The 12,487-nt window shown below is 55.2% G+C and overlaps 1 protein-coding gene across 1 annotated transcript in view; it reads left to right on the forward strand.

The window, feature by feature from the left end:
* PRDM12 (PR/SET domain 12) overlaps positions 1-12,487 on the forward strand; it is a 13,270-nt gene that overhangs the window by 700 nt on the left and 83 nt on the right. The window contains exons 2-5 of the mRNA XM_024762220.1: positions 1,289-1,479; positions 2,920-3,075; positions 10,732-10,843; positions 12,290-12,482. Of these exons, the coding sequence (XP_024617988.1) occupies positions 1,289-1,479; positions 2,920-3,075; positions 10,732-10,843; positions 12,290-12,482 (652 nt within the window). The remainder of the gene's footprint in view (positions 1-1,288; positions 1,480-2,919; positions 3,076-10,731; positions 10,844-12,289; positions 12,483-12,487) is intronic.

The following is a 12,487-nucleotide window of genomic DNA, read 5'->3' on the forward strand; positions in this document are numbered from 1 at the left end:
AGAGAAAGCCGCGGAGAGAGCGACGGAGAGAAAGAGAGAGTAAGAAAAGTTTCTTTTCTTTAAGATGTCTCAAGTTCTTACTCCTCATTCATCAACCCGCAAACAATATCTTTCCCCGGCGCTGGCATCTCTGCGCGTCGCCCCCTTCTCCCCCTTTACGAGTTCTGTTCCTCTCTTAATTTACCGTGCAGACTAATTCCACTTCCATTCACGCTATGTCAACCATCTAATCCCCCCTCTTTGTAAGGGGAATTCCTCGGCCCCTTTTAAACAAGTCCCCTCCGCACTGAGCTACAATTTACTGCTACAGCATTCTGTAGGCTAATGAATTTCGAATTAGCGATTTCTTTCGAATGGAGCCGAATGAATGCGGTCACTTTAACAGCGTGACAAATTGCCGGCCGCGCCGCAATGGACACCGTTTAACCCCCCCTTTCAGCTGGCCCGCTGGCCGCGTATTTTCCCAGGTAGCTTAGAGGGGGACCTTGTAAGACACGGAGGCCGCCCCTGTGCGCCTCGCCGCTCCCACTCCGGCTGCGCGACCAGGCGGGGGGACCCCCGGAGGTTGCGGGCCGCCCCGGCTCTTGTCCGCCCAGAGAGGCGACTGCGCGGCTCGCCTCGATCCGGGCACTGCCCTTCCTGGCACCCCGGATCCTGGCGGCAGCGAGGGACCCAGGCGCGCCCCCGGGGTCACCCAGAGAGCGCGAGACACGGCCCGCCGTCGCCCGCGTTTCTTTTGAGCTTCCGCCGCCTCGAAACTAGACTTCCCTTCCGGGCGCTGCCAGCCCGCCCCGGGCGCGAGGCCTGCCCCACCCCGCACCGCGAAAGGAGTCAGAAGCCCTGACCGCGTCCTGGGTCCTCCGACAGTGCCCTGTGCTCGGTGCCGCGACGCGCAGTGAGCGCCGTGCGACGCACGATCGGCCCAGAACCAGACAGGACGAAAGAGTCTTGGCTGGGCCGTCACCCCCTCGTGGGAGCGGGCCTCAGTTTACCCATTGGTAAAGCCGCGCACTGCGGTCGGCTCAGTAGTTCTTAAACTTTGCCGGGGTGGAGGGCAGGGGAGGTTGTGGATGCTTTGAGAATTCGTGGAGAGACTAAAAACAAAAACAAATGCAAACAAACAAACAAAAAGCTCTCCTCGAAATGAGTCCCAAAGCACCTCTTGCTTTCGGAGGGTCCCCGGGTTGCAATCAGAGGAGACTCGGGTCGCTGAGCCTCCACCCCCGGGGAAGAGCCGGGCCTCCCCAGCCTCAGGCTCTGACCCAGTCCCCATGCCCGGCGGCCACAGAGGTTCAGAAGCTGTCCAGCCTGGTGCTGCCGGCCGAGGTGATCATCGCACAGAGCTCCATCCCCGGCGAGGGCCTCGGCATCTTCTCCAAGACGTGGATCAAGGCGGGCACAGAGATGGGCCCCTTCACCGGCCGCGTCATCGCCCCGGAGCACGTGGACATCTGCAAGAACAACAACCTCATGTGGGAGGTACGCGCGGGCTGCGGGTGGGGCCCTGGCGTCTGGCCGCTACATCCGCCCTCGCTGGAAGCTGCGGGCGCCTTGGGCCAGGCCTTGACACTCCCTGAGGCCGGATCCTACCGCCTGATGCCTGGAGGTTCCTCCCCAAATCGCGAGGCGAAGGCGCTCTCCTCTGGCCGGCCCTAGGGATCATGTCCGTTGTTAGGTCCGCTTCTTAGAGGAGGGCACGGAGACCCAGAGAGGCCATGTCCTTTGCCCAGGGTCCCACGGAGAGCTGGCAAGCCACTCCTGGGAGCCACCGCCCAGCCACCTGCATTATTTCCCTCACTCCAGAAGCAGCAAGGAAAGCCCCTCAAAGCCAACCCTGGCCTTAGGGTGACGGTGGCTGGATGGAAGGAAGAAGGGAGCCTGTGCTCCTTGGCAGTCGGGCTTCCCAAGCCAAGCAGAATAATGGCATTGGAAATGAACACCGATTAACTGGCACCGAGTCGGCTTTCTGAGTGCTGGGCCTGCATTCCACCAGATGTTCTCAGCAGCCCCATGAGTTATTATTCCCATTTTATAGAAGGAAACTGACCTTCCATCCAGGCTCTTCTGACCCTCCTCGCCCACAGCGGTGCCAGATGCCAGGGACGGCCCCCCCGGGACAAAGCCCCTCCCAGAGCACTTCCTCCTCTTGGGGGGTCTCACCTTGAGGAGGCCAGGCTGAGGCACCCTCTCCCTAATGTCATTTCTCCTCCTTCCTCCATGGCTCCCCACCACCGGGCAGACCATTAAGGAGGTGAATGGGCCAAATCCTGCACCTGGTCACAGGATCAAAGGAAGAGAGCAGAGGGCCATGAGGCCTCTCCTAACCTCACCTCCTCCCACCTCTGGAGGCCTGGGCCGTGGTTCCCATCTCCAGTTGTTGCTGGGTTAGGAAGTTGGGGTCCAGTTTGGTTTCTGAGTACTTTTGGTAGTTCCCACAAAGGGGGCCTGGGCCAGGCCAGGGTGACACAGTGAGCCAGCCTTCCCTTTCTAGGCTCTTCTGTGTCCCCCGCTGAGGTCCTGGCCAGTGCTCTCCGTGGCTTTGGGGAGCACCTCTGCATCCTCGGAGAACTAGCTGGAGTGGACATCACTTTGTGTGCTCAGTGATCTCTTGGAGATGCTTTGCATCTGGGGATGGGGAGGACGTGGCAGCAGGAGCCTGTGGGGCCCTGGAGACTGATTCCCTGTTGGCCGCTTCTAGCCAGCTGGCCTCAGGCGGGGCACTGAACTGCTCTGAGCCTCCCTTTCACCGGCTGGAAAACCAAGACAATAATAGCTGCGTCCACTTCCTGGGGCTGTTGTGAGGATGGAGAGAGAGAGAGCGCGTGTGGATGTGCCCAGCCTGGGGCCTATAGCCCTAGCCACGGGCGGCACACAGGACACAGCCCCGCCTCACCTGGCCCCCGATTCACCTGCGCGCAGGTGTTCAACGAGGATGGCACGGTGCGCTACTTCATCGACGCCAGCCAGGAGGACCACCGAAGCTGGATGACCTACATCAAGTGCGCACGTAACGAACAAGAGCAGAACCTGGAGGTGGTCCAGATCGGTACCAGCATCTTCTACAAAGCCGCTGAGGTGAGTGTGTGCGCTGCTACGTGGGGGCGGCGCGCGCAGCTGGCGGGGGCGGGGGGCTGAGGTGGAGAGAGGGGCGTACGCGCTGGCCCAGCTGGCCCTGCCCAGGCTGGAGGACGGAGGCCCATGCACCCCTGTCTCTGGGAGCACGACCTCCAGGGCAAGCTTTCTGCTGTAGATCAGAAAGGACAGAACTTTCCACTTTATGCCATCGTGAATCGCATGTGCACCTCAACTGGGGTCCCCGGATAACTGCTGAGGGGGTGCTGGGGTTGAGAAGCCATAGAAATACAGAGGGAAAGACACCAGAAGGAGGCCCAGGGAAAGCATTTGGGGGGGGAGAGAGGGCGTTGTGTCCGCAGCATTTTGGCTGTGCGTTGCCCGTCACCAGTGACGGGTGGACCACACGCGACTCTAATCTCAGCTATCACATCCTGATCACTTGTGGCGTCAGGCTTTTCCTAGACACTGTATGTGCATTACCGTATTTAATGCTCACGTATTGAATCCACAAGGGAGGATTCTGTGATTACCTACAGTTTGCTGGGTCTCACTTGATGAGTGGCAGACTCAGCGGCTTTCATGGGCATTTGTGAGGGATGCTAACACTCATGTCTGAGCTGGGTGAAGCTTCTCCGACGAGAGAGAAAGGGAGAGATTAAATAGCATATCCCGTGGTGGGTGGGAGGGGCTGTCAGAGGAGCTGGCCAGGCCCAGGGCAGGGAGAGGTTCAGGCGGGATGGGAAAAGGAGGTGTCCCCAGTGGGGAAAGGCTTGGGCAGAGGCAGACAGGCTCACAGTGTTTGGGGAGACGATGATAGCACAGAGCAAGCCGAGTGGTGGTAGCCGGGCGGTGGCAGCCGAGGCAGCCATGCTGTTAGGACCCTCCCTGCACGTTGTCTCTTGGCAGGACATTTGCTCAGCGTCCGGGCCTAGGAGGGGGCAGGCAGCCCAGCTTCCCTGTGACAGGTTGGTGGCGAGCGCTCTGCACGGGTGGTGGGGCTCTTCCCCCCATAGTCCTCTGGACCCCACGCTTCTGCTCCTCTGTGGAGGGAGAAGCACGGTGCCCCTTGGGGTGCGGCTAGGCTTGGCTGAGTTTGGGGGTGTTCTGAAGGAGCCCCCCGCCCCAGGCCAGAGAATGACTCTCCTTTCCTTTAGTCCGTTTTCTTCCTGTAACTCAGAGCCCCATGTCTTTCTAAGGCCCCGAGGGGCACTGGACAGTTGTCCCTCAATAACCAGGCCCCTGGGAACCTTCCAGGAGTGACAACAGAATGGCCTTTGCCTGGGCCCTGGTGTGGTCCAGCCAAGGGCTGGACCCGAGGAGAACCAAGAAGGGTAAAGAAAGGTTGGGACTTCCCTGGCGGTCCAGTGGTTAGGACTCGGTGCTTCCACTGCCGGGGCCCGGGTTCAATCCCTGCTCAGGGAACTAAGATCCCGAAAGCTGTGCGGCACAAAAGAAAAAAAAAGAAAGGTGAGCTGTTCTTGGACTGGGGTTCAGGTGAGGTGGGACAGTGCGAGGATAGGACTGACGGTGGCCCAGGCTGAGGACAGAGGTGTTTCTTGAGACTGTTGGCTGGGCTGCCACCCTATGGGAGCAAGGGCCTCCCATTAGACATCCTAGGATCAGCCTCATGTGTGGCTGAACCTCACTCCTGGCAGAGAGCACCCCTCTTTACCCGCTCAACCTCACACACGTCCTCACATTTGCACACTGCTTCCCGGCCCCCCTGAAACAGATGAGATGCGGGACACCCAATCATTCCATCCCTCCACGCAGACACACGCACGCTCACATACACACGTGCTTACACACAGGAGAGATGGTAAGGATGCTGATATGATTTTGGCAAAAGGACTCCGCACGGCGTCAGATACGGAGGCCTGAGTCTCATCTTGCTGTTCAGGTCACACTGGCTGAGAGCTGAACAGAGTCAGGAAATATTAATAGACGTTTATACAGAAATTCAGAGTCGGAGGACAAGGTGGCTGAAGTGTGTCTCCATGGAGGAATCTAAGATTATAAGATTTTTTTTTTTTTAGCAGGCGGACTCTCAACCACTGCGCCACCAGGGAAGCCCTATAAGATTTTTTTAAAAGTCGTCTACATCTGATCAGGAATTTAAGTTGAAAAAAGAGGGTTGGGAAAATCTACCGTATATGATCAAGATAAGTAGATACAAAAAAAAAAAAAAAAAAAAAAAAAAAAAAAAAAAAAAAAAAAAAAGATAAGTAGATCCCACCGGTTTAGCTCTTCATGCTTTTACGGAGTTAGCAAGCCGAGTGCTGGAGTGACGAATAAGGAAACACAAAATACCACCCACTTCACTTTTAATAAGTTAGGTACATTTTTCGTGGTGGCAACTTTCTTAAAGCCATGTGTCAAAATGTCAGACGCCACTTACCGGACCAGCTGTGTGTCCAGGTGTGTGTGAGCACCGTGCAGCAGGGCTTGTCCAGAAGGAATTTCTGCTGCTCCGGGCCACTCCCTGGACGCCTCTCGAATTCGTGGGCTGTTTGTTCTGTGCGTGTGTGTGAGCCAAGAAGGGTCTGTGCCGTGACCTGTTTTCTTAATCTTTCCGTCACTCAGAACCAGTGTGTATATTTCATAACAGTAACCCATTACTTGCCAAAAAAAAGTGAGAAGAAACATCTTCATTCAGTAAGCAGAATATACTACGGCTGCTCTAAAATTTCCCACAAATACAAAATTAACAGCCGTCCAAACGGAGACGAGGGTGATGGGTCTCCAGGCCGGCCAGTCTGTGCAGAATCCCTAGGCGGATCTACCAACATGTTATCCCAGGCTCTCCCCTCGCTGTCTTCAACCTCAGGTGCCTAAAATGACATTTCTAGAAAGTGCCCAGCACATAGCAAACGGGCACTAAATGTTGAATGAATAAGTCTTTCTCCAGGTGATGGGGGCTGGTTTGAAAATGGACACACGGACCCTTTTCTCCCAAGAAAACAAAACCGGCAAAGAAACCAGCTGCCCCAGGGAAGCAAGAACTTTGACCCCCAAAACTCAACACAAGAAAACGATTTAGGAATAAACTATGAAAATTTTGCATTTTGGAACTGGGAAGAGAATTCCCAGGCTTTTTCCCTCCCGAGGTTTTGGCAAATGACTGTGCCCTGAAGTGTGGGCTTTGTCTTCCAGCTGCTTTTCTTCTCATTCCAGGCAATTGAGGTTTGTTTTGGGTTTTTTTTTTCCCCTGGAGCCTCAGAGCCCCATCTCTCTTTTTCTTAGCTCTATGAGGGCAAAGCACCATTTTCCTTTTGATCTTACTCACCGGTGGGTGCAGTTAGGCACTTTGGTTTTTAATAATAAGCATAATTAATGATGCTACCGTCTGTGGAGCAGTTACCACGTACCAGCACCGTGCTAAGGGTCTTAGCAACTTTGAAAAAATCGAATCCACTCAGTCTGGTGCTATCACTATCCCTGTTTTAATGACGTTGAAACTAAGGTTCAGGGAGATCTTGGGAGATTGTTGAGCTGTGATTTGAATCCAGACCTGTGGGACCCCACGGTGGAGCCCTTGGCCACCACGCCGTGGGACCTCCCTGGCCAATATCTCTTTGCTGGAACTCTATTAATTGGTGGGTTGGGACATCTGTGGTACAATGGAAATTGATATTTGTCCAGATGACACTGAGGTCCTTCTAGACAAGGGCTTCTGTACCACCGGGGAACGGGGAGGACATCAGAGCCTCCTGGGAGCATGTTCAATACTGTGACATGAATTTGTATTAGGAAAACAAACCAAAAGCCCCAGATGTTTTCAACTGATAATAAAAATTCAGAAATGGGTCAGGACAGAACTTCTGGGCCAACGGGGAAGGTGAAGAGGCACCGGCTGGGAGATTATATAATTTGTCAACCAAGGAGTCAGGCGCTGATACTCACCCCGTGTCCTGATGATGTGGATTTTATGGGACAGGATTCATTTCTTTGGGAATTGCTGTGTTTATTGTATACCCTGAGCCAGTCTCGGATCCCCAGAAAAGTAGATGAGCAGCTGATTCTCCTTCTCCGAGCCCCCGTGGAAAGCCCTGGCTGGGCCAGGCCAGAGTGTTGGCCATAAAGAAACAGGGCTACTGAGGAGGCCTGCACGGCACCGTGGCCGTTCTCTGCTCTTAGGTGATTGGCTGATGGGACCCTGGCAGCCTCTGGACAACGGTACTAAGATCTCAGGGAAGAGGCTGTGGGTCTCCCCGGCACTCCTGGTCTCCATCTCTGGGGTCATTGCATGAGGGGTGTCCGGGAGCAAGCAGATGCCAGAGGTCCAGGCCAGGAGCTGCTGCTGGTTTCCCAGAGCTCTGAAGGGCAGAGAGAGACTCCAGTGCCCGGCCTCTGTGCGGGTGAGGCTGCCTTCCCCAGCTCTGCCTTAGAGCTGGAGGCTTCTTGTTGTCTGGGGATGTGTGTCATTCTCAATTCTAGTAGGTTCTTTTTAATAGATTTTCTCTCTTTAAAAAATATTTTTTTGTATAAACATTATATGTGCTCATTAATTCTTAAAAAATCAGTTGCATCTTGTAGAAAATGAAAGTCACTCCGCTCCATCACGCTGTTCCTCATGCACCTTAAATCAGCATTAAAAAAAAAACTGGTCTCAAAACGACAAACCCTTCTGAGGGAAGATGCGCAGAAAACCGGCCACAGTGGCTGGGTGCCCTGAGCGGGAGAGAGAGTTACTTTTCCTTATATACTGCTTTGTGTCTGTATCACTGTTTTAATTTTTTAAATGCACTAGTTAAATTAATTTTAGTACATTTGAAAAATGTGTTAGTAAATACATGACTCAACCTATATTGAAGCAGTCAATATTAAAGCTCTTCTTTTAAAAATAGGATTCCCAACCACCACTTTCAATAATAATATTCAGAATTCGTTCCTGGCTTCTCATTCACCACCATGATTGTTGTTGCTGTTATATCTGTTTTATATTTAATAATAATTGTTAGTCAATTCAAATGAAAAGGCCGGTGTTGACTTAGATATTTGATTCCCAGACTGCATGTCTGGGGGTGGAGATGCAGCTCCCACTGGCGACTTGCTGAACCTGTCATCCCACATCTGTGCTCCCCCCCGGGCAGATGGGCCAGGGAAGAGGTGGCACCGGAGGGGCACTGGTGTCCTGGGAGGATGTGGGCCCAGCCTGTGCTTCTTTTTTTGCCGCGCGGCTTGTGGGATCTTAATTCCCCAACCAGCGATTGAACCCAGGCCCTCAGCAGTGAAAGCGCTGGGTCCTTACCGCTGGACCGCCAGGGAAGTCCCCAGCCTGCGCTCTTGATGGTCACTGAAGGACCCCATGTCCCAGAGATGGCTGCCAGCCTCTCTGAGCGGTTGATGAGCTCTCGGAAAACAGTACAAACAGCTTTAAGTGCGTGGCCCCGTTGAGCCCGGACAAGCGCCCTGTGAGGCTACAGAAGGGGCTGTCCCTGTTCTGCAGTTGAGGAAACTGAGGACCGGTGGCAGAAGGCACCTTGCCCAAAGCGACACACTCGGCAGGTGGGGAGCCCAAGTGGACCCCGACGTGTGTGAGCCCAGGGCCTGAGCCAGGAACCCCAGCAGTACGGTCTCCGGAAGGAAGGGGCGTGTACAGACAGTTGGACAAGGGATTGGTTGCTTTAGAAGAACGGTGATGTATATACATCTGGTGTCGTCTGAGAATTGAAGCCAGGGGGTGGGACGATGTCAGAGGTGACATAATCAGAGTCTTAGAGTTGGGGGAGCCTCAGGGATCACGCTCTCCACCCCCTTCACTTGAGGAGACAAGCTTAGAGAGACAGAGCGTTTGCCTAGGGTCACCCGGGGACCTGGCGACCGAGGGCCCACCGGCACCATCTCTCAGCAGCTTCCTTCACGGTGAATTTATCTTGAATATTTTAGCTCCATCTCCCTCTTTTCTAAGGGGCTCACAAAACTCTCTGAGCTCCACCGTTTCTCCAGCAGGGCCTCCAGCTCTGACCCCCGCTGGCCTCCTTTACAGCGGCCGTGACTATGAATGACCAGAGGGGCCTCGAGGACTCTTGCTGTGGCGCCAGGTTCTAACCTGCCTGCTTTCTCTGACGCACTGCCTGAATTTCCTTGGGTTCCGGGGCTGCATTTGGTTTTTCCATATTTAAACCCCGTCAGTCCGAGCTGGCGTGGCACCCTCTGCCCGGCTCTTCATCACTCACTGTCCCTGAGGCTTGATGCGACACCCCATGGGCTGTAGGGTCTGTTGGGAATGGGCACAGTGACCCCTGGCTGAGTCTTAGGAGGATGGACGTTGCCTAGGCCCCCTGGAGCTTCACTTCTCCCACCCCCTCCTGTCTCTGCTTCCCTCTCCTTTCAGGGTCCAGCAGGGCTGGCTGGCTGTGATGCTCTGAGGCTCTTCCTGGCTCTGACCAGAGGAAGGAAGGTGTGGCGAGCAGATTGGGGGTCTTCAGGCCAGAACAAAAGGGAAGGGAAGGGGACTTTCTCTGTGACCGTGGAGGCCAAGGAGAAGGGCCCTATTCTGGTGTGATTTCAGACAGCCCTAGATGGAGTCCTGTGTGATCTTTTGTACTTCAACTAAAAGAAGACCCACCAGGAAAACAATCCAGCCATTGCCCGGGGTGGGGGGGCGGCATCCACCTTTCTCTGGGCAGATCAGAGAGTGACCCCCAGGGTGGGTGCCACAGCTAGCTCCTCCGGGGTCCAGGCCTTGGGAGGCGATGGGCCTTCCCCTCTCTCATTTGCTCTAGCTGGCTGAAGCCTGAAGGTTCTTTGCTTTGAGGAATAACTGGCTTCCACCAAAGGTGTGGCGGGCCCCTGGGCTGTCCCAGAGGGTGGGGTCAGCCTCACCTCAGGAGCAGGGCTTCCACTGCCTCCCTGGATTGTCACTGCAAAGCCCTCCCTCCTGACCGCGGGCACCGTGTCCCTGGGGCAGTCCTCCCCTGGGAGCAGCAGAGCCCTGTCACCATTTGTGGAGTTCTCTGCCATAGACTAGGACATGGCAAACAGATCTTGTTTAAGGCTGTGTGCCCCAGTATTTCCGGAGGTGGAGGTGTTCACGGAACTGAATGCTTCTTTTTTAGCTGCGAACAGGGGGTCAGGCAGAGCCCTGTGATGGGGAGAGAAGGGTATGTGACGTGGCGCTGCCTCGTGGTTGCTCTGGATAAGAGATATTTCCAGAACATCATCAGGCAGGGTGTAACCGAGAACCACAGGGTGCCCCGCAGGCCACTCTCCTTGGGAACGTCTGGCTCAGCCCCACAGACCTGAGGGCTGGCTGACTCTGCTTCCCCTCGGAGAGAAATGAAAAGTTTTCTAGCTTTCCTTCTTCCTTTACTTCTGCTTGCGGCAAGGTTTCTGTTCCATTACTGTCAGTTTGGGAGCTCCTGTGTGGCCAGGAGACAGCTCTGGTCCCAGCAGCAGAGCCAGGACAGAGACACCGAGAAGTCCAGGCCGAGGGGGGCAGAGGGGCAGAGCAACTCAAGGCCTTCCATGTCTGTGAAGCTTGCCGGGGATAGCTTGGAGGAAAGGGACCCAAGTGTGCCTTTCTTGGGGCTGAGACTGTAGCCACATCTCCAAGGTGGGCACCAGGACAGCCCCTCCTGGCTGTGAGGGAACCCCCCCGCCCCGCCCCCGGGCTGCTGCATTCCTGATCTCCTTTTGCCTCCTTCCCTACAGATGATCCCTCCAGACCAGGAGCTGCTGGTGTGGTATGGAAACTCACACAACACCTTCCTGGGGATCCCTGGTGTGCCCGGGCTGGGGGAGGAGCAGAAAAAGAACAAGCATGGTAGGTAGTCCCCATGAGGCCACAATGACAAGGGAGCCACGGAAGCCAGAGAGAGAGAGAGAGAGAGAGAGAGAGAGAGAGAGAGAGAGAGAGAGAGAGAGAGAGAGAGTGTGTGTGTGTGTGTGTGTGTATGTGTGTGTGTGTGTTTGGCAGGGAGGCTCCTGGCCTCTGGGGACCCTGGTTCCACGTCCAGCACCATCAAGCACATGGGACTTACTGGTTCAAGGAGGCCAATGCCCCTGGAGCCGCTGCCATGGTCCAGGCATAGACGGAAGACAGTTCTGATTTTGGACAAGACAGACTGTCTGGGGGCAGACTGGGTGGAGGCAGCAGCTGCGTGTGGTGGAGAAGCAACGGGCCAGGCAGTAGGAGACTGGATTGAGTCCCAGTTCTGCTGTGCAATCTTAGGAAACGGCTCAGTTTACCCACCTGTAAAGGAAGGATGTTGGGCGAGATGATCTCTAAGCTCCCTTCCGGCGTTCACAGTCCACATTTCCCTGCCCTGTCCCTGGTGCTGAGCCTGGCCCAGAACAGGTGCTCAGTATAAACCTGTTGAATGAAGGCAGAGCAGGGTGCGCCTGTGTGTGTGCTGCAGAGGGGTGGGCTGGGGCGCTGGTATCACGGTAGAGACCATTTGCTCAAGACCTATTTCCTGCCAAGTATTGGGCTAAACCTTCTACAGGTGTCATCCCACATGGGTCCTCATAAAACCCTTGTGATATTTGGTTATCCTTATTTTTAGAGGATGAACCTGAGGCTCAGGAGCTACTGTTTATCCAGCGCTTGCTCTGCAGCGAATGTTTCACAAACCATTTCTCTGATCCTTACAGCAACCTTTTGGGCGTGATGCTATTATTACTTCCATTTCAGGGATGAGAAAAGTGAGGTGCGGTTCACTGGTACATAGTTGGCATTCAGTGAATATTTGTGGGATGAATAAATGAAAGGTTTTGGGGGGAGAGGAGGAGTTATAACAGTGGCTACCATTGATGGAAGGTTACCTATAAAACTGGTACTTCCCCATATCCGGTCTCAGGCAGGTAAAGTGATCAACACAGAGTAATCTTCAAAGACGTCAGTTTTTTGTGATCATCTCGTGTAGTCGTGCATAGCCCCGTGAGGTCGTAGTAGCTTCCCATTTCACGGATGAGAAAGTTGAGGTTTCCCGAAGCTAAGTCACTAAGTCCCTGAGATCTCGTAGCATGGTCTGGAGTCCAGCTCCCATTTGATCCCAGGCCAGGTCTCTTGCTGCCCCTACCACCCCTCTGCCAGCGCCAGCAATCTGCGCAGTGGCCACCCAACGATCTGAGGCGGTTGGGCCCTGGGAGGGGCGCACGTGGGGGAGGGGTACGGGGAGACCAGGCCGCGGCCGCGCGGGTTCTAACGAGGCTGCTCTCTCTCTCCCCCTCCCCGCCTGACCCCCCCGGGCCCCGCCCGCGCGGCCAGAGGACTTCCACCCGGCGGACCCGGCGGCTGGCACCTCGGGCCGCATGCGCTGCGTCATCTGCCACCGCGGCTTCAACTCGCGCAGCAACCTGCGCTCGCACATGCGCATCCACACGCTGGACAAGCCCTTCGTGTGCCGCTTCTGCAACCGCCGCTTCAGCCAGTCGTCCACGTTGCGCAACCACGTGCGCCTGCACA

Source organism: Neophocaena asiaeorientalis, unplaced genomic scaffold (genome assembly GCF_003031525.2).
Source record: "Neophocaena asiaeorientalis asiaeorientalis breed wild unplaced genomic scaffold, Neophocaena_asiaeorientalis_V1.1 scaffold78, whole genome shotgun sequence".
Lineage (NCBI taxonomy): Eukaryota > Metazoa > Chordata > Mammalia > Artiodactyla > Phocoenidae > Neophocaena > Neophocaena asiaeorientalis.